This window comes from Triticum aestivum, chromosome 1D, assembly GCF_018294505.1.
Source record: "Triticum aestivum cultivar Chinese Spring chromosome 1D, IWGSC CS RefSeq v2.1, whole genome shotgun sequence".
NCBI classification, from domain to species: Eukaryota; Viridiplantae; Streptophyta; class Magnoliopsida; order Poales; family Poaceae; genus Triticum; species Triticum aestivum.
In genome coordinates, this window is record NC_057796.1 from 103,803,725 (window position 1) to 103,824,533 (window position 20,809).

General features: G+C 49.5%; 1 protein-coding gene across 1 annotated transcript; it reads right to left on the bottom strand.

Moving 5' to 3' along the window:
• Positions 1–10,904: 10,904 nt before the first annotated feature.
• On the bottom strand, positions 10,905–15,356 carry LOC123180583 (pyrophosphate-energized vacuolar membrane proton pump 1). The gene is made up of 5 exons (XM_044592659.1): positions 14,606–15,356; positions 13,007–13,550; positions 12,538–12,917; positions 12,344–12,430; positions 10,905–12,226 (listed from the first exon to the last, which is right to left on the bottom strand). Exons 1-5 carry the CDS (start codon positions 14,881–14,883, stop codon positions 11,218–11,220), a joined length of 2,298 nt encoding a protein of 765 aa, XP_044448594.1. The 5' UTR covers positions 14,884–15,356; the 3' UTR covers positions 10,905–11,217.
• Between the last annotated feature and the right edge of the window lie 5,453 nt (positions 15,357–20,809).

The following is a 20,809-nucleotide window of genomic DNA, read 5'->3' on the forward strand; positions in this document are numbered from 1 at the left end:
ATGAGCTCTAACACTGCACGGAACATACTGCACAACAAATCAAAACAAGGATCATAATCAAAACCTAAACAGCATGAGCAGCACCAAAAGAAATAAGCGTGTGTGCCAAAAATTGAACAATTATAAAATGATATTCTTACAACACGCCTCCAACAACGCCGATCCAGGACCACACTGAACCCATCTACAGAAGAATCAACAGAAGAACACGGGCCACCAGGCATACGGCAAAAAGGACAAGCCATAACTGCAAGGAACACAATGATTATCAAAAACTAATCCCACAAAACCCAGTTGAAACTTGACATCTGATAGTGTTGGTAGTCCCCACCCGTAACTACCCCATAAATCTCCATATCCCGGAAATATAATGGGAACAAAAAGAGAAACGAGAAAGGGAAACAGGGAACCCACGAAGGCAACCGGTAGGGAACGGCGATCACGCGAACGGGGAAGCGCGGTCGACGCTAAAGAAGGACCACCGTAAGAGCAGGCAACAAGCGCGGCGGCCGGGACAGGGGCCGCCGTAACCACGCGACAAGAGCGGCGGCTGCGACGGGCGGAGACGACGGCAAAGAAAGAACAGTGCTCCACGACGGTTCGCCCACACCAGAGAGAAACAGATCTCAAAACAGATCAAAAGGTTTTACAAAACATTAAAAGTATAAGGACTAAAGTGAAAAAAGGAAAAACCAGAAAGGGAAACCGGAAAACACGGGAGACGCCGTGCGTGCGGAGCGCCTCGGAAAAGTCTCCCGACCGCTCCGCGCGTGACACTTGGCGCGCAGGGAGCGCTCCCTGACTAATCGTTGCGAGGAGCGCTCCTCAATTAGTGATTTCGACTAACATGCCAAGCTGGCCATCGTGGAAAACAAAAAGGCCCTGTTAGTTATAGACGAATCCACGCAGGGACGATTCTAAGGGGGGACGAGGGGGGGCGAGACCCCCCCTAACGATCGAGTGCTCCCTCGATAACGATTAGCGATCCACTAATTTTTCTGCTTGCCTCCATGTACGTAACCTGCTTTGGCCCCCCTATCCTCAGCCCATGTGTACAGCCCATTAGATTTTTTTTGAGTTGGTAGAGCCCATTAGATATGGAGCACTAACATGCCAAGCTGGCCATCGTGGAAAACAAAAGGCCCTGTTAGTTACAGACGAATCCACGTATCGCTAGTAGTCCTCGCCAGCTGAGGCCAACGATTGCTTTGTGCAGCTGAGGAGAAGGGTTTCTTCCCCTCTCGTTAGGGTTTCTTCCTCCTCTCGGGCGACGGCGGTGCCCTCCCATAGAGATCTGCTTCTTCCCCGGCCTCCCCTGCTCCGCCGGTGACTGCCGGGGCTCTCGGGCCTTGGTGGCAGTGCGGAGCTAGGGTTCGATCGGGAACGTACCACCCGCGGATCACAACACCTCGGGCTAGAGAACATGGATAAAGCGGCGTCGAGTTCGGGAACGGCTACTTATGATCTCGAGGCTATGATGGAGGAACTAGGGTTGAAGGAGAGCGATCTCCAGGACGTGGTGGTGGATGATGGCAAGCTGTCAACGGAGGCAATCCGCTGGATGGCCCTGGCTAGGGTTCATACCGACAAACCTTACAGCCAATACTGGTTCTGTAGGAACATGAGAGTGGCCTGGGATCTGGCGCAAGAGGTGAAAATCCGCCCCCTCGAAGATAACCTATACTCTTTGCAGTTTTCTTGCCTTGGCGACTGGGAACGAGTGATGGATGAAGGACCTTGGAACTTCAAGGGGAAAGCGGTGGTCATGTCACCATATGACGGGTTCACCAAGCCATCTACTATTGAGCTCAACAAAATTGATATCTGGATGCAGATTCATGACCTCCCTGATGGATACTTCTCCAAAATTAAGGCTTTGCCAGCGACTGTTGGCGATTTCATATATGCCGAACCCAAGTCACAAGACTTTGAAGGAAATTTCGCACGTGTTCGTGTGAAGATAGATGTCACCAAACCTCTGAAGAACGCTGTTTCTTTGGTGGTCAGGAGGAAGGAAACGCTCGAAAGAGTAATCTTCAGAGTCAAATATGAAAGGTTGCCAGATTGGTGCGCTGTGTGTGGTTATCTCGGTCATCAGTTTAAGGAATGTGGAGACGGGATTCATCCTCCCAAAGCTCTAGTCTTCAAAGATCTGAACGCAAGTTGGTCAAGAGGACCTGGCAATGGACCGGGTGAAGGCAGCGGGTCCAGAGGAGGACGAGGCAGAGGCCGCGCTGGTAGAGGTGGGGGACGTGCAAGAGGACAGAACAACGTCTATACCAACCAGAGCCGCGACGATATTGCTGCCATGGAGAATGACGTAGCGATGCATGAAGTAGATGGAAATAGGAAGAGGGCTGCCATAGTATCAGGTGTGACTCAGAAGGCGCCATCTAACACAACTCAAGCAAACAAACCATTGCTGTTGACGGCGCCGGAGACCCCGATCAGCCCTTCCTCCAAGCAAGAGCCGAAGAGGAACAAGCCAAGTTCATCAACGCATGAACCAAATCTGCATCTGCTACCAACAAAAATTCTGATGCCCGACTGGCGGGTCGCCTAGCGGGGTACTGCCCAGCGCAATGAGTCTCTTATGCTAGAACTGTTGCGGAATTGGCAAGGCCGCGACAGTTTGAGAGCTTCGCGATTTAGCGAGGCAATTTGCCCCCTCTATTCTTTGCATTCTTGAAACACAAATAGAGGGTTCGAGAGTTGAGAATTTGGTAGAAACTTTGGGTTATGATAAAAGCTATGTTGTAAGCAGTTCTGGTAGGAGTGGGGGACTTGGTATTTTTTGGAAAGATGAAATAAAGGTTGAAGTTATTGGTTATTCCAAGTATCACATTGATGTGTTAATTGACGAGATGATTGACATACAGGTCAGGGTGACATTTGTTTATGGTGAAGCCCAGGTGCCAGAGAGATACAAAACATGGGATACCCTCCGAGGCATCTCTGAAACACAAGGACGACCATGGGCGGTGCTTGGTGACTTTAATGAAGTATTACACATACACGAGCATGATGGAATCGGTAATCGGAGTCAAGCCCAAATGGATGGGTTTAGAGATGCAATTGACACTTGCGGATTAACTGACATAGGATATACAGGGACAGATTGGACTTTTGAGAAGAAAGTTGTGGGAGGCACCTACACGAGGGTTAGACTTGACAGGTGCTTGGTTAACCCGGAGTGGTCGCTAGCCTTACCCTCAACAAACCTTGCTCACAAAACGGCTGCAAGTTCTGATCATGTTCCTATCCTATTGACGCTACGTGAAGTGCATGCATGCAATGTGGGGCCGAAGCCATTTCAGTACGAAACCATGTGGGAACGGGAGGATTCTTTATTCACGACTGTGACTGGGCGGTGGAACATGCAGGCTGCAGATTCTGTCGCTGCGCTGCGCACAAAGCTAGATGGCTTGGCGGGGGACTCTCGACGTGGGACCGTACCCAGTTTGGGTCAGTAAAGACAGAGATTCGTCAACTGAAAACTGCACTAGAGCACCTGCGCTCTGTCCCAGGTAGATCCGGTCCAACACATGAGGAGGCAAAAGTAGTGGATAGGCTGGTTGAGCTCTTCCACCGAGAAGAGATGTTGTGGCGCCAGAGGGCGCACTTGGATTGGCTCGTACATGGAGACAAAAATACATACTTTTTCCATTTAAGAGCTAGTAGACGGCGCCGCAAAAACCAAATTAAAATGCTTCAATTGCCGGATGGGAATATGACCGAAAATGCATTAGAGATGGAGGCTCTGGCCAACGAGTTTTATAAAGGCTTGTACACCTCGGAGGGAGTGCATAATACGGAAGAAGTGCTACAAACAGTGCCTATGAAAGTAACACCCGCTATGAGTGATATTCTTAACGCACCATACACTCAGCAGGAGGTCAAGCAAGCACTGTTTCAAATGTTCCCTATCAAGGCACCTGGCCCTGACGGTTTCCCGGCTCACTTCTTTCAGCGTCATTGGGAAGTATGCGGGGAGGATGTAACCAGAGTGGTTCTCAAGATAGTTGACGGAACGGAGTCGGCTGCATGTATTAATGATACTGTGTTGGTTCTGATCCCAAAGGTAAAAAATCCCACACTCCTTTCACAGTTCCGTCCAATTAGCCTTTGCAATGTTCTGTACAAGATAGCTTCAAAGGTCATCGCCAATAGACTCAAGCAAATATTACCAGATATAGTTTCAGAAGAGCAATCTGCATTTGTCCCGGGCAGAATGATAACTGACAATATTATAACTACTTATGAGTGTTTGCATTTTATGAAATGGAACAGGGCAAAAAAGCACCAATCGTGTGCGTTGAAGCTCGACGTGATGAAGGCTTATGATAGAGTTGAGTGGGCCTACCTCCGGGCCATCATGCTTAAGTTGGGTTTCACTGTTAACTGGGTGGACATTATTATGAGTTTGGTCACCTCTGTCAAATTTTCAGTCATGTTCAATGGGAGGAAGCTAGAGGAATTTCAGCCTTCGAGAGGGATCCGCCAAGGGGACCCGATATCTCCATACTTGTTCTTGTTAGCAGCAGAGGGCCTGTCGTGCCTTTTAAAATCAAAGAGTGAGTCATCCAACCTGAGTGCGATTCAGGTGGCGCCTTCGGCACCCCCTGTAAACCATCTCCTATTTGCTGATGACAGCCTGCTGTTCTTCAAGGCAAACGGTATGGGAGCTACCGAGGTGAACCAGGTATTGGATACCTATAGCCAAGCTTCAGGTCAGCGTATAAACTATGCAAAGTCATCTATTTTTTTCAGCAAAGGTGTCCCTGACAGTAGGCGAACTGAAATAAAAGGACTCCTCAATGTCCCAAATGAAACACTTAATGAGAAATACCTTGGGATGCCCTCTGACATTGGGAGTTCAAAAAATGGAGCCTTCAAATACCTCAAGGACAGGTTATGGAGCAAGATCCAAGGCTGGATTGAAAGAACCTTGTCCACGGCCAGAAAGGAAGTTCTGGTGAAGTCGGTTGCACAAGCTGTACCTGTCTATCCGATGTCTTGCTTTAAACTTTCGAGAGGGCTATGTGAACACCTCAATATGCTTATAAGAAAATTCTGGTGGGGAAGTAAGAACGGGCAGCAGAAGCCTCATTAGGTCTCTTGGGAAGCAATGACGAAGCCAAAGTCTATGGGTGGACTAGGGTTCAAAGATTTTGAACTTTTCAATATGGCAATGCTGGCTAGACAGGCATGGCGCCTGCTGCAACAGCCAGATTCACTATGCTCCCGGTTATTAAAGAGTGTTTATTTCCCTCACTCAAACATCCTGGAGGCGCAGTTGGGTTCTCACCCGAGCCAGATATGGAGGGCCATTATCGAGGGGCGCGATACACTCAAACTAGGGCTCATCAAGCGAATTGGTAACGGAAATAGTACGAAGATATGGGAGGAGAACTGGCTGCCCAGGGAGGAAATGATGAGGCCTTACGGCTGCATCTCAGCAAACCCACCCGAGTTGGTCTCAGAACTCATAGACGCTACTATGGCCACATGGGACAAGCATAGGCTCAATGCTACCTTCCTCCCGTTCGATGCAAAGGTGATCGCGGGCATCCCGCTGTGCACCATGAACCTACCTGACTTTTGGAGCTGGGCTCACGAGAGAAGTGGACAATTCTCAGTTAAATCATCATATAACATGTTAGTCACAATCAAGTAAAGGAGGGAGGCTTGGCTGTATGGATCGGCAGGGTCCTCTAGTAATCGCCTGGAAGAGGGATCGTGGAAGACATTGTGGAAAACCGAGCTGCCTTCTAAGGTGCGCATGTTCTTATGGAGGTTGTCGAAACAATCACTACCCACAGAGGATGTGAGGGCGCATCGCAATATGACAACATCGAGTAGCTGCGGCCTATGCGGACAACCAGATTCATGGCACCACTCTCTTTTGGAATGCACGGTATCTAGGTGCACTTGGGCCCTAGTGGACGACGAGCTAGCTTGCACCATGGCGACGACAACAGAGACGAGAGCCAAGAGCTGGCTTTTCAATCTGCTTGACTCGCTAACCCATGATAAGTTCGTCCTCTTGGCAGTCACACTTTGGGCGATCTGGTTTTCCAGGAGAAAAGCAATACACGAGGCGATCTTCCAGACTCCTCACGCAACTCATGCATTTATCACTCGCTTCATAGCTGACTTGGAGTCAGTTCGGGTGGTAAAACCCTCAACCAACACCATTGCAAGGACTATGCAACCACTTCCGAGACCTAGTGCCCCACCGGTTAGCTTCGCAAAGATTCACATCGATGCTGCTGTACGTTCTAACAGGGGGGAGCGGCTGCTGCAGTGTGCCGCGATGACCAGGGAGCGTTCCTGGGCAGTTCAGCTTTGGTCATCGAAGGAGTGTGCGATCCAGCCACACTTGAGTCCATTGCATGTCGCGAGGCTTTTGCCCTCGCGGAAGATCTTAATGTTCACCGCTTCATTGTTTCGTCCGATTGCAAGCAAGTCATTGGCGACATCGCAAAAGGAATTCAAGGTTCCTACGGAGCTATCATTAGTGAAATCAAAGCTAGGGCTGCACACTTTTCTTGTAATTTTATTCACGAAAGTCGTAGAGTTAATGTAGAAGCTCATAAGTTAGCAAAGTTTTCTACTTCGTTATCTTTGGGTCGTCATGTGTGGCTTGGCCAGCCTCATGACCAACGTTGTATCCCACCCATTGTGGAATTTGAGTAATAAAGTGGCTTTCCCCTAAAAAAACGTATCGCTAGTAGTCTGTTCGTTTCCAAGCCGTCGTCCGCTGCTGAGATCGAGAGTTACCTGCTGCCTGCTGGCCGCTCAGATCAGATCTCTCCATCGCGCCACTATCGAGGAGCGGAGAAGGGTAGGGGACGCTGGGACAGGGAAGCACCGTTGCGCCGATCCACAGACACGTTGTCGGTTGCCCGTTGCCCATTGCCGGCGGCCCCGACACACGGAGGCTGAGCGGCAATCATACAAGGGGAAAAGGTAATCTGTTCTCACATCAGATTGGTTCATGCCTTGAAAAACTATAGAAGTATAATCATACAAATTATAAGCATTAATCATCAAGTATAGCATTTTCATTTATTTATTTGTGCTTGTGTAGACATGAAGAGAAAAGGAGCCGAATCTCCATACATAAATTTTTCAAACCAGTTGGTCCAAGCTATCAACCATCAAAACATTATGCTACAGTACAATCTAGTGAAGTGAACCAGCCTAATCCTAAATAAGGCTAAAGACTTCCATTGATGCTATGAGGCAAGCAAGAATTGTTTATTTTTCAAACATTTATAATTTCTTAATACATGATCTCTAATAATTATTTTTGTTGATTGCATCAGGTGGTTAATTTTCCAAGCATGCCCCTTTAGAGAAAATGGTGAATATGATGATTCCAAGCACCAAGGTAATAGCTCGAGCATAATTTAATTTATATGCAAGCTCCTAATAAAAAATTGTCACTAATAAAATTTGACGAATCTACATCTCTTGTGTCGTTGTCTTTCTATTAGTACTCAGATTTTCTCTCTTTTTCCTCTTATCACTTTAATAGGCTGGTTAATTCTATTAAGAAATTAGTGGAAAGCGTGTTAACCTAAAAAAAATCTCTAGTGTTGTTGTCTTTGCCCCCCCTATGGTCAAATCCTGGCTCCGTCCCTGAATCCACGTATCGCTAGTAGTCTGTTCGTTTCCAAGCCGTCGTCCGCTGCTGAGATCGAGAGTTACCTGTTGCCTGCTGGCCGCTCAGATCAGATCTCTCCATCGCGCCACTATCGAGGAGCGGAGAAGGGTAGGGGACGCTGGGACAGGGAAGTGTCGTTGCGCCGATCCACAGACACGTTGCCGGTTACCCCGTTGCCCATTGCCGGCGGCCCCGACACACGGCGGCTGAGCGACAATCATACAAGGGAAAAGGTAATCTGTTCTCATATCAGATTGGTTCATGCCTTAAAAAACTATAGAAGTATAATCATACAAATTATAAGCATTAATCATCAAGTATAGCATTTTCATTTATTTATTTGTGCTTGTGTAGACATGAAAAGAAAAAGAGCCGAATCTCCATACATAAATTTTTCAAACCAGTTGGTTCAAGCTATCAACCATGAGAACATGATGCTACAGTACAATCTAGTGAGGTGAACCAGCCTAATCCTAAATAAGGCTAAAGACTTCCATTGATGCTATGAGGCAAGCAAGAATTGTTTATTTTTCAAACATTTATAATTTCTTAATACATGATCTCTAATAATTATTTTTGTTGATTGCATCAGGTGGTTAATTTTCCAAGCATGCCCCTTTAGAGAAAATGGTGAATATGATGATTCCAAGCACCAAGGTAATAGCTCGAGCATAATTTAATTTATATGCAAGCTCCTAATAAAAAATTGTCACTAATAAAATTTGACGAATCTACATCTCTTGTGTCGTTGTCTTTCTATTAGTACTCAGATTTTCTCTCTTTTTCCTCTTATCACTTTAATAGGCTGGTTAATTCTATTAAGAAATTAGTGGAAAGCGTGTTAACCTAAAAAAAATCTCTAGTGTTGTTGTCTTTGCCCCCCCTATGGTCAAATCCTGGCTCCGTCCCTGAATCCACGTATCGCTAGTAGTCTGTTCGTTTCCAAGCCGTCGTCCGCTGCTGAGATCGAGAGTTACCTGCTGCCTGCTGGCCGCTCAGATCAGATCTCTCCATCGCGCCACTATCGAGGAGCGGAGAAGGGTAGGGGACGCTGGGACAGGGAAGTGTCGTTGCGCCGATCCACAGACACGTTGCCGGTTACCCCGTTGCCCATTGCCGGCGGCCCCGACACACGGCGGCTGAGCGACAATCATACAAGGGAAAAGGTAATCTGTTCTCATATCAGATTGGTTCATGCCTTTAAAAACTATAGAAGTATAATCATACAAATTATAAGCATTAATCATCAAGTATAGCATTTTCATTTATTTATTTGTGCTTGTGTAGACATGAAAAGAAAAAGAGCCGAATCTCCATACATAAATTTTTCAAACCAGTTGGTTCAAGCTATCAACCATGAGAACATGATGCTACAGTACAATCTAGTGAGGTGAACCAGCCTAATCCTAAATAAGGCTAAAGACTTCCATTGATGCTATGAGGCAAGCAAGAATTGTTTATTTTTCAAACATTTATAATTTCTTAATACATGATCTCTAATAATTATTTTTGTTGATTGCATCAGGTGGTTAATTTTCCAAGCATGCCCCTTTAGAGAAAATGGTGAATATGATGATTCCAAGCACCAAGGTAATAGCTCGAGCATAATTTAATTGATATGCAAGCTCCTAATAAAAAAATGTCACTAATAAAATTTGACGAATCTACATCTCTTGTGTCGTTGTCTTTCTATTAGTACTCAGATTTTCTCTCTTTTTCCTCTTATCACTTTAACAGGCTGGTTAATTCTGTTAAGAAATTAGTGGAAAGCGTGTTAACCTAAAAAAATCTCTAGTGTCGTTGTCTTTGCCCCCCTATGGTCAAATCCTGGCTCCGTCCCTGAATCCACGTATCGCTAGTAGTCTGTTCGTTTCCAAGCCGTCGTCCGCTGCTGAGATCGAGAGTTACCTGCTGCCTGCTGGCCGCTCAGATCAGATCTCTCCATCGCGCCACTATCGAGGAGCGGAGAAGGGTAGGGGACGATGGGACAGGGAAGCGCCGTTGCGCCGATCCACAGACACGTTGCCGGTTGCCCGTTGCCCATTGACGGCGGCCCCGACACACAGCGGCTGAGCGACAATCATACAAGGGGAAAAGGTAATCTGTTCTCATATCAGATTGGTTCATGCCTTTAAAAACTATAGAAGTATAATCATACAAATTATAAGCATTAATCATCAAGTATAGCATTTTCATTCATTTATTTATGCTTGTGTAGACATGAAAAGAAAAAGAGCCAAATCTCCATACATAAATTTTTCAAGCCAGTTGGTTCAAGCCATCAACCATCAGAACATGATGCTACAGTACAATCTAGTGAAGTGAACCAGCCTAATCCTAAATAAGGCTAAAGACTTCCATTGATGCTATGAGGCAAGCAATATTTGTTTATTTTTCAAACATTTATAATTTCTTAATACATGATCTCTAATAATTATTTTTGTTGATTGCATCAGGTGGTTAATTTTCCAAGCATGCCCCTTTAGAGAAAATGGTGAATATGATGATTCCAAGCACCAAGGTAATAGCTCGAGCATAATTTAATTGATATGCAAGCTCCTAATAAAAAAATGTCACTAATAAAATTTGACGAATCTACGTCTCTTGTGTCGATGTCTTTCTATTAGTACTCAGATTTTCTCTCTTTTTCCTCTTATCACTTTAACAGGCTGGTTAATTCTGTTAAGAAATTAGTGGAAAGCGTGTTAACCTAAAAAATCTCTAGTGTCGTTGTCTTTGCCCTCCTATGGTCAAATCCTGGCTCCGTCCCTGGTCGGCACTCGGCACACCTATTAAGGACGGGGAGAGAGGATGGGGGCGCCGTTGCCGTGCTCGTCCTCCTCTTCTGGCCACGGTTCTCACCATGGAGGCAGCGGTGGGATGGGAGCCAGGCGTAGGCAGGATGGGGCACGGGCGCCCCGGTGGATTTCCTGTGGTTTTTTTAGGCGTTAAATTTTGGATTAGCGCTAATTTCAAGGTGCGATTAGGTGGGCGGTTAGCGATAATTGAGGGTGGGATTACGTGGTTGCCGATTGAATCTCTCGTCTGCTTGTTGGCAGAGTTTTCGTCCGCCCGAGCATATGTTCTCTTGTTTAATAGTAGTAGAGAAGTAGAGATTCTCTTGTTTAATAGTAGTAGAGATTTGGCGTCCAGCAGCTAACACTGTAATCAGCGTAGCCAATTTGGTGGGAAATAAGAAAAGGCTGGTTAGCCAAATGATAAATCAGAGAGATAAAGAAGCAAGATTAACATAATCCACAGGTGCCAAACACAGCCTCACCGTGATGGTACTCTGCTGAAGGCCTAGAGACGATCATCCATACTGCATTTAGAAGTCATGCCTTAAGAATGACAATTTGCTACACCACGAGCTTATTTCTAAGGCGGGTTTGCACTCGAATTAAGTCCGAAACTAAAGTAAACATTAACCATTCATCACCTCATACAATTCTCCCAGTCTAGAGGTTATTATTGGCAACGATAGTCTTCTGCTTGGCCATCCAGGTCCAGGCAGGCAGCAAGACGCGCGAACCCGGAATTCAAACTCAGAGGTGCTTGAAGATGAGGCCGCCGTGCGCGGCGAAGAATGGCGCGAAGACGAGCGCCTCGACGGCCATGAGCTTTATGAGGATGTTGAGCGACGGGCCGGAGGTGTCCTTGAGCGGGTCGCCGATGGTGTCGCCGATGACCGCCGCCTTGTGCGCGTCCGACCCCTTGGGCCCCAGCGCCCGCGCCTCCGCCGACGCGCCGGCCTCGATGTACTTCTTGGCGTTGTCCCACGCGCCGCCGCTGTTGGACGCCGAGATCGCCACCTGGACCCCCGACACCAGCGCGCCGGCGAGGAGCCCGGCCAGCGTCTCGGTGCCGAACAGCGTGCCGGCGACCAGCGGGCTGAGCATGACGAGCGCGCCGGGCGCCAGCATCTTCTTGAGCGACGCGTCGGTGGAGATCTTGACGCAGGTGGCGTAGTCCGGCTTCGCCGTGCCCTCCATGAGCCCCGGGATGCTGTCGAACTGCCGCCGCACCTCCTCCACCATCGCCAGCGCCGCGCTCCCCACGCTCCGCATGGTCATCGCCGAGAACCAGTAGGGCAGCATGGCCCCCACCAGCAGCCCCGCGAACACCCGAGGGCTCAGCACGTCCACCGCCGCGACCCCGGCGCGGCTCACGTAGGCGCCGAACAGCGCCAGCGACACCAGCGCTGCCGACCCGATCGCGAACCCTTTGCCGATGGCGGCGGTGGTGTTGCCGGCGGCGTCGAGCGCATCCGTGCGCTCGCGGACCACGTGAGGCATGCCGGACATCTCGGCGATGCCGCCGGCGTTGTCGCTGATGGGGCCGTAGGCGTCGATGCTGAGCCCCGTGGCGATGGTGCTGAGCATGCCCAGCGCCGCCAGCGCGATGCCGTACATGGCGGCGAGGCGGAAGCTGGCGTAGATGGCCGTCGCGATGGCGAAGATGGGCACGATCACCGACTTGTATCCCACCGCCAGCCCGAAGATGACGTTCGTCGCCGCGCCCGTGCGGCACGAGTTCGCCACCGCCTGCACCGGCCTACGCACGTCGCCACACAAACCAAACACTAATTAATAACCATTATGCCGGTTCATCTAAAATTCGTGCAATTTTAGCTAGTTATACTCAAGTTCTATCATTTTTGATTTCTTTTACCTGTAAGCGTTGCTTGTGAAGTACTCTGTGACATAGCCGATTACAAGACCTGCCCACAAACCGGCCGACACACAGATGAACAGGTACCTGCATTTTGCGAAATCATACAAAACCAAATGTCAAATCTATCAATAACTGGTCATGAATCTGAAAATGGCGTAGTATGACGATTGAGTTGGCGTGTAGCGGCGTACCAGTTCTTCACGAGCTTGCGCCTGCCGAAGTCGAAGAGGGTGAAGCTGTGCGGCAGGACGAGGAAGCTGACGATGGCGATGCCGACGGTCATGAGCACGGTGGAGATGAGGATCTGCCGCTTGAGCGCCGGCCCGATCTCCTCGACGGTCTTCACCTCGGCGACGTCGGTGGCGACGACCGTGGTGGCCAAGCACACCACGATGCCCATGGCGCTGATGAGCAGCGGGTACATCATCGCCGCGAAGTTGTGCTCCGTCCCGAACGAGGAGATGGACGCCACGAACAGCGCCGCGCACGACGACTCCGCGTACGACCCGAACAGGTCGGACCCCATCCCGGCGATGTCGCCGACGTTGTCCCCCACGTTGTCAGCGATCACCTGCATGCGCACATCATCGATCGTCTAAGGGTCAGGGACATGGAAGACATAACTTTTTTCCAACTTTGCCAGTGATTCTCAGTACGTACCGCGGGGTTGCGAGGGTCATCCTCGGGGATGTTGCGCTCCACCTTGCCGACGAGGTCGGCGCCGACGTCGGCGGCCTTGGTGTAGATGCCGCCGCCGACGCGGCCAAAGAGGGCCATGGACGAGCCGCCGAGGCCGTAGCCGGTGATGGACTCGTAGAGCCCGCCCCAGTCGTCGCCGTAGTAGACGCCGAAGAGGTTGATGGCGACGTAGAGGACGAACAGCGCGCTGGACGCGAGGAGGAAGCCCATGGCGGCGCCAGACCGGAACGCCACGACGAAGGCTCGCCTCACGCCGCGGCGGGCCTCGAGCGCCGTGCGCGCGTTCGCGAACGTCGCCACGCGCATCCCGAGGTACCCGGACATCACGGAGGTGAGCGCGCCCAGGAGGAACGCGATCATGCTGAAGGTCGCGTTCGCTAGCGCCGGCCGGCACATGCGCGCCGGGTCGTACGTGCACGGCTCCGGCCGCGTGCTGAAACGCTGCGCCGACCCTAAGAACATGAAGATCACCACCGCGAACCCAGCCATGAACACGGCGAGGTACCTGAATTCAATAGGATATTTTTTTTGACTATCTGTCAAAATATTCGCTTGACACACGAGTTCAAGCCAGACTCAATACAATTCTTATTTTAATGAATTTCTTCAAACTTCGGTAGGAATCCACCCATTTCAAGTGAAAATCTAGTTCATCACCGGGTAATATTTCTTGGGCATGCTTAGATGCTGGCCAATTCAATACCCATCATACCATTTTTTCGACAAATGTTTTTGCTTGTTTGGATGTTTGCAATTTTTTGGTACAGGCCAATCCTTCTTTTCTTTCTTGTAAATGTTGGCCGACAGCGGCAAGCAAAATCTTGATGAATTTTTTTCTGGCTAAATATTTGTTAGGAGAACGTTTGCTAAGACAAACATATACCCCTGGAAGTACGGCATTTATTAGTGTTTTTTATGGCAAGTTCTTCAAACACACATGGCAAATTCTGGTAAACAAAGAATTTTGCTGTGAAATTGCCATGTTCGCTTGAAGAATTGCCATGCTACCAACACATAAATTGCCGCGAAAGACGTTTGTTTGGTCATGCACCCCCTGTGACCGTTCGCTGAATAACATTACCCAAACATTTTATTAGTATTTTCTGCAAATAATATATCTTTTGTCATTGTACCTTGATTTCAGTTATTCATATAGTATTTTTTTAAAGTTTAACCACCACATAAGATAAAAAAAACATGCAAATGTTAATTGCTAAAAATAACAATAAGAGAAAAATATTATATTACACTCCTTCTGTTTATAGTGCCAAAAAACGTCTTATATTTTGTTAGAGTACTATATACTAGAAGCCAAACAATTTTTTGGCATTTTCCGCAAAAAGTGTTTTTTTGTTGCATTGTACCATGATTTTTGTTAGTCATCTGTAATTATTTAAGTTGAATCAGCACGCAACCTAAAAAACATGCCAATATTACTTGCTAAAAATAATACTAATAGTAATAAAGAGAAACAATATATTATTATGTAGCGCGTGTTTTTTTATTCTTCATCTCTATGCAAGTGGCACCCGAAGCATTTCGGAAAGCAGGTGTGTATACCTGTACTCCGTGAAGAGGAAGGACGTGGCGCCGATGGAGATGGCGTGCTGGATCTCGGCGCACCGGGCTTCCACCTGCCGGTAGTCCACGCCGTCCTCCGCGCTCTCATCGTGCCCACTGCGGCCTTTCTGGGCGGCGCCGCCGCCGCCATCCTCGCCGTCGTGGGACGGGACCGGCACCTTGGCCACCACGTACCACTGGAACACCGCGAACGCAATGCCGATCACCGCCGCCAGCGGTATCAGCACCTCCGCCCCCACCGTCCCGATGACGGCCATCCGAACAGCCTTTGGTGGACTAGTGGCTACAGGCTTTTGCTCCTGAGCTCCAATGGCAGGAAAGAGTTCAGGCGAGAGCAGTGGCTTTGGTGGCTGAGATGAAGATGCGAGCCCCCGTTAAAAACAGGGAGCGAGTCCAGAAACTGCAACCAGAACCCTCACTTCACCGCTTACCACACATTGGTCATCGACTCACTGTATATCTGCTAGCGCGAGGGCGGGCCGAGGATGGTTGATACCTGCGAGGGCTGGGACGAAAAGTTGCCGCGCGCCTTACCTCATGCTCTGCATGCATGCATGACGATCACGCAGAAGCCATGCACGTACGTCCAAGCATGCACATGTGTGCTCATGTCCACCTCTGCCGTTGCTTTGCTGTGCAGTGCACAGCTAGCTAAGGCTGTGGGTCCGCCGGCCATCTGGCTCATGTCCTGCTCGGCCGCCGTTGTGCTGTGCACAACAGCTAGCTGAAGCTATGGGTTCGCCGGCCACGTATATACGTTGCTCACGTCCTGCTCGGCCATTTATTGTCGTGAACAGCTAGCTAAAGCTCTGGCGTCGTCGTCGGCCACCGTAGATGCATGGTTGTGCATGCTTCACGGCGTGTCAATTTTGGCAAATGTGTGTTGTTTTCGCAACGTATTTTGTCACTGCCTTCCGCTTTATGGGAAGAGCATCCAAAGACTCCCAACTGAAAGCACCCAGAGACGTCCAAGAAAAAAAGGGTATCCAAAGACTCCAGGCCAGCAGAGGATGTGGCCAGCGGTCTAGAGTTCTCTGTTGTCGCTTTGGGCCGGATATACGATGGTGCGTCGGCGATGAGGTGTCCTGCCAAGGGCGGGCATGAACGGGCGATGGAGAGACCGATGGCGTGGCCGGAGGGAAAATGCAGGCAGGCATATGTTCATCCAAGAAGAGGTGCCGTCGAGGCCGATAGCTTGCATGGGGTCACGTTTCTTTTTGCCCGGTCCAAGGAACTATATTGGAGCCAGATGCAGTTTAATTGTCTGCTTCCTCTTTCTTTTGAAGAGCTTGTGAAAAAGAAACACGCTGGGAAGATCATGATGAAAATGTGAACGGTGATGCTATTCAGTGAACGTTCGCAGAATATTCATGTCAAAAGTCAAGTTTTTTTTTTTGCAGTGTTGGGAGTATGGCAATTCCTTCAAGTGAATATGGCAGTTTTCGCAGCAAGCGCTCTGTTTGCCGGAATTTGTCATGTGTTTTGGAAGAAATTGCCATAAAAAAAGTTCATAATTGCCATGCCCTCCTCTCAACGAACGTTCGCTGCTATTGGGGTCTTGACTAATTAACCTTAGGATGAGGAGATAAGGCTGAACCATAATAATTAACAATAGCACATCCTCTGCATAGGCGTCAGCCCCATGCCGTTATCCCATCTTTTGTTTTCCTTTTCTTTTCTTTTTGCAACCCCCTCCCCCTCCCTCAAAACTTTGAAATGGGTGTCGGTACGATAGTTGGCGGTCACACACAATTCCAAAGATGCTGAAAGCTTAAAGATTTGACAAAGTCCTTTTGTATTCCATCTTAGATTTTACTATAAGGAATCTTTTAAAGACAAGTATACTGTGAGGCACAAGGACCGAAAACTCAGAAACCACCGGTGCATCATCATCACTGGACCCAAGTTCATTCAACACCAGTGGACACGAACTTGATACATACTTCTATAAGCAACATAGCCTTATACAAAAATGTTACTATTGTCACTCGAAACTGCTCCAACGCGCCCCTATGACGACAACCACTCCGGCCCTGCCGCACACCTCCACTTTTGATGTGGTCGTGCTTGCCATCCGCAAATCCGATCCTGCCATTGGAGGATGGATGGTGGGACACTCGCTCCTTCCCTAGGCTGCAAAGGCACCAACTCTGGACCCACTACCCTAGCCAGTGCCTCCTCCGGCCTACTACAACTCCCCATTCATCGATCCCTTTAGGTGCAGTCCAGTGACGACCCGTCTTCCTCCACCACCCTTGCCCGTTCCATATTGGGAGGAGCTAGACCCGATCATTGTGTTGCCGCTGCCATGTCTGGAAATGGGGTGGACGCCGAGCTCTGCCCCCTCACAATATATAGGTACATGTGTGTCAACTCCTAGGAGGCTTGGGTCCGCGCTGCCACCTCTGCATGGGCGCCCCTACCGGCCCCGCGACCTACCCCCTCTGGCGTTGGCTACCCCAGTTGCCGCACCACATTTGGAGGCCGCCTCCGCCGCCGCAAGAGGGACGTGCCCCTGACCAGATTGAGCAGGTGCTTGGGTCTCCACCACCTTCTACGCCTGGCCATCCACGCCGACCCCACGTCTGGCTTCCCTCAGCGATGACAACTCGGCCTCAACGCTGACCACTCCTCGAACGTTGTTGCCACCTCCTACATCGGTCGTCCTCACAAGTTTGTCGCGCGCCATTGCTGAATGTGACATGTTCACCCTGGTGGCCTCTCCCATGCGCCTAGGTTAGGGTGGAGGGTGTAGTTGTATCAACCGAGACATGAAGCCTGCTACTTACTTGTGTTGCGATCCAACACGTCGTGGGGAACTGTTGGGGACTAGCACCTCGTCAAGGCAAGGCGTCAGGGCTCACCACCTTCACCGGCCTTCCACCGTCCTGCTTGCAATGCGTAGCTGGCTCCTCTGACGTGGATGAGGGACCAACGCTTTTGGTGCCTCTCAAAAGGTCGTTGAGCCTGCTCCCGCAGGGGCGCAATTCGGTGCATGAACTACCTATGACTCGGTGACATCGTCCGATTTGGCCATGCAAAGCTCTTCATCAACCTAAATACACAGCTTCGATGTGTTGCACTACCGCTTCCCACAATGCCTAGATATACCATTGTAGACCGTCCTCATGCAACAAGCGAGCTGCAAGGCTGCCTAGTGAGAGTTCGGAGGATTTTGGTGAGTCGCAGGCTCTTCTTGGCAGGCTCCTAGTTGTGCCTCTGCTGGACTAGCTCTTGGGTTCCGCGAGTGAGGGGAAAACATACCTCTATGGTTGTTTCTCACCTTGTTCAGGCCTTGAAGTCACCGTCTGTTGTGCCGTCTGCCTCTGGAATTGAGGCCATCGTCGGGTCGTTGCTCCGGTTTCGCAAACCATGTTAGAACTTCAGCAACTACGTGGGGTGGCTGATTTGCCTCTTTTGATGGTGCATCTAGGGCCAGTCTTGCTTGAGACCTCAGCGCACACACCGCCATTACCGGAACCCAACCAACCTCTCGCCTTCATGGAGCGTGTAGGTTCGGATGTTGTTATCTTTCACTTGCTGGAGTCCATCGGGTAAGTGGTTCAGAGGGTCACGAGGTCATTGCGTCCGGTGCATTTGCACCTACTCGCAAGGCTCTTTTCACATTAAAGCTTTACGACTTTATTGCCAGCTTGGAGGCCGCTAGCCCTAAATTTGGCAAGACAATTGGTTGGTTCCTAACCGTCGGGGCAATTGAGAAGAGGCGCGCTGGCTGATCCGCAGCCTGAAGTAGAAGTATTTTAGGATCAAAAGCAAGAAGAATGGCGGTATTAGGAAGGCGTTTGCGTCTGCTTGATGGATGCAACGTCGATATTAGGAAGGCGTCTATGGCTGGTTGATGAATGCACCGTCCATTTGGTGTTGTCCGATGCCTTGGTCTATGTATTTTCGTTGGGTGTACGTTTGGTGATGTCGTGATCCATGTGTCAGGGCTTTCCCGCACCTCCCGGGCCGCCTCCACTTGGGCAATTCCGGAGGCTCCACCTGAACATAGACAAGCCTTCCCAGCCCGATTCCCCTGGCCGCTGCCGCCGCCGGCGCCCGGCTCGACGAAGGTGGAGGGCAGAGGAGGCACGCTATTGTGGTGCATCTATGCGGGGATGCACGACGACAGATGCACGTGCGAGGTGGTCTGTGGAGATGAAGACGAGGTGCGGCGGCGCTGGGTGACTCCGGAGACAGCGAATCGGACGTGGCCGGCGCACGGCGGCGTGATCTGCCATGGTGTGTGACCGCGGCGGCAGGCCTGTTCAGGGTCCGATCTGGGCCGACGGGCCACGGCCATTGCGCCCTTTGGACGGGCGGACGACTGTCGACAAGTCAGTGTGCTGCACTAGCACGATGCGGCGCAGCCGCGCTCGGGATGCGGCAGCGCTGGCCCTGTTTGGGTCTGATCTGGGTCCAACGGGCGGTGGCTGCCACTCGCGCAACGCCGGATGACCAGCACGGTCGGCGCGTTCGTCTTCTCCTCTGCAGCCGGCCGGTGGCATGGGGGCTGCTGGCTCGGCCAGAATAACGCTGGTTTGGCCCTGCCGATCTTCGAGTGCCAAGTCTTCGATCTGCTTCATGCTGGCCTTCTCGATCTGCACGCCGACGAGTTCTGATCTTCCTCTCGAAGATTTCCGCTATTTGACGCATGGCGCCGCTGGATATCTAGATCGGAATCGATTTGGTCGTGTGCTCCCTTACCTTCGGCCAGAAAGGCTTCATGAGGGTGTGACGCAAAGCTTTGCTATCTTTCCGGTGCCATGGGACATGTCTAAGCATAGATTTCCATGCATTGATAGTGGTGAGGAAAGTCATGGCGGCTGCGATCGGAGGCTTGTAATGGTGGAGAGGAGTTTTGGTCACGATGAAGACTTGGGGCACAGGAGTTTCCTGTGTGTCGGGTGTTGAGTACTTGCAGCAGCGGCCTTGGCAGAAGGGGGCGGTAACACAGGTGGAAAGCATTTCTGGTGGTGCTCTCGACTACCGAGCCGCGATTTCCAGGGTGAAAGTCCAAGGTCTGGCCTTCATTAGTTGTACCTGGCAACGGCCCTGCCAAAGACATTGTTTTGGGACCTCGGTCTTTCTTCAGGGTGAAAACTCAAAATCCTTGATCCGGCGACTACAACGCTTGTGCATTGTTTCCTTCTTAGAGGCGTTGCTTTTGAAGAACCACTTTTGCGGTCCGAGTGTTGTCTTTGGTAGTGGTTAGAGTGTTGTTGTTGCGAGTGTCGCATCACTGCGACAGTGTCTTTATTTTTATATTTCTCTCTTTTTTATTTTGCTCTTGGCTATGTGCATCCTGGATGCCTTTCGATTTCTTGTTGGTGCAGAGGCTGGGTGTAATTGGTATCCTCGCGATATCATTATATTCCTCTTTTTTAAAAAAATGCGTCGGGGCTTTCCGATTGTAGCATGTTTCAGGATTAAGATACAAGGAATTGAGAGTGCCCTAAAAATATTGGAATGCAAAATTAATTGTACATTTAGTATTCCCCAAAGTTGGATGTCGGGTTGATTAGCTACCAAGCTTTCCTTTATTTATTATATGACAAAAAATCACGGTATCTATTCGTATTGACTCAATTTTAGCATAAAATAATTATTTGCATGTATGCAAGTTTGCACTATAGCCAAATATATGTTTTTTTAGCGGGACAGAAGATATGGACTTGATCTTCTGAAGCATTGTCAAGTCTTTCCGATTCTAGACTTAGCATATTAGCGTATGGGCACTTAGTTGCAGTCGGGAGTTTGTTCCCTAGAAGCTTCTGAAAGAGCAAAATAGGGTAGCAAATTGTTGGGCATTATATTATCGTGATGAGCGGTGTGTGGCTTGGTCAAGGACCTCCTTGTATAGAGCAATTACTGCCTCTGAATTGTAACCCTATCAATATATGGAATAAAACTTCCTTTTTCCTCGCAAAAAAAAGCCATAAGTAGCACGATTTTAATGCATTCACACATAATGCACAAATGTTGCGCGTCCTGCCTAGTCTTCCGTTTGAGCCAAAGATTTGTTTTTTTCTTTTCCTTTTTGCGTTCGAGCTGACTTCAGTCAAAGATTGAAACAATTAGCAACACACCGCCTTGGCATTATCAAGCACGGATTAATTACCCTATGCCTATATATTCACCTCTCTCCGTCAACTAAAACATACCACCAGTTCAGTAGAA

Coding starts and splice junctions, on each gene's coding strand:
- LOC123180583 (XM_044592659.1), bottom strand. CDS start 14,883: ATGGCCGTCATCGGGACGGTGGGGGCGGAGGTGCTGATACCGCTGGCG. Junction 12,431..12,537: donor CGCAAGCTCGTGAAGAACTG/GTACGCCGCTAC, acceptor CGCAAAATGCAG/GTACCTGTTCATCTGTGTGT. Junction 12,227..12,343: donor TTCACAAGCAACGCTTACAG/GTAAAAGAAATC, acceptor CGACGTGCGTAG/GCCGGTGCAGGCGGTGGCGA.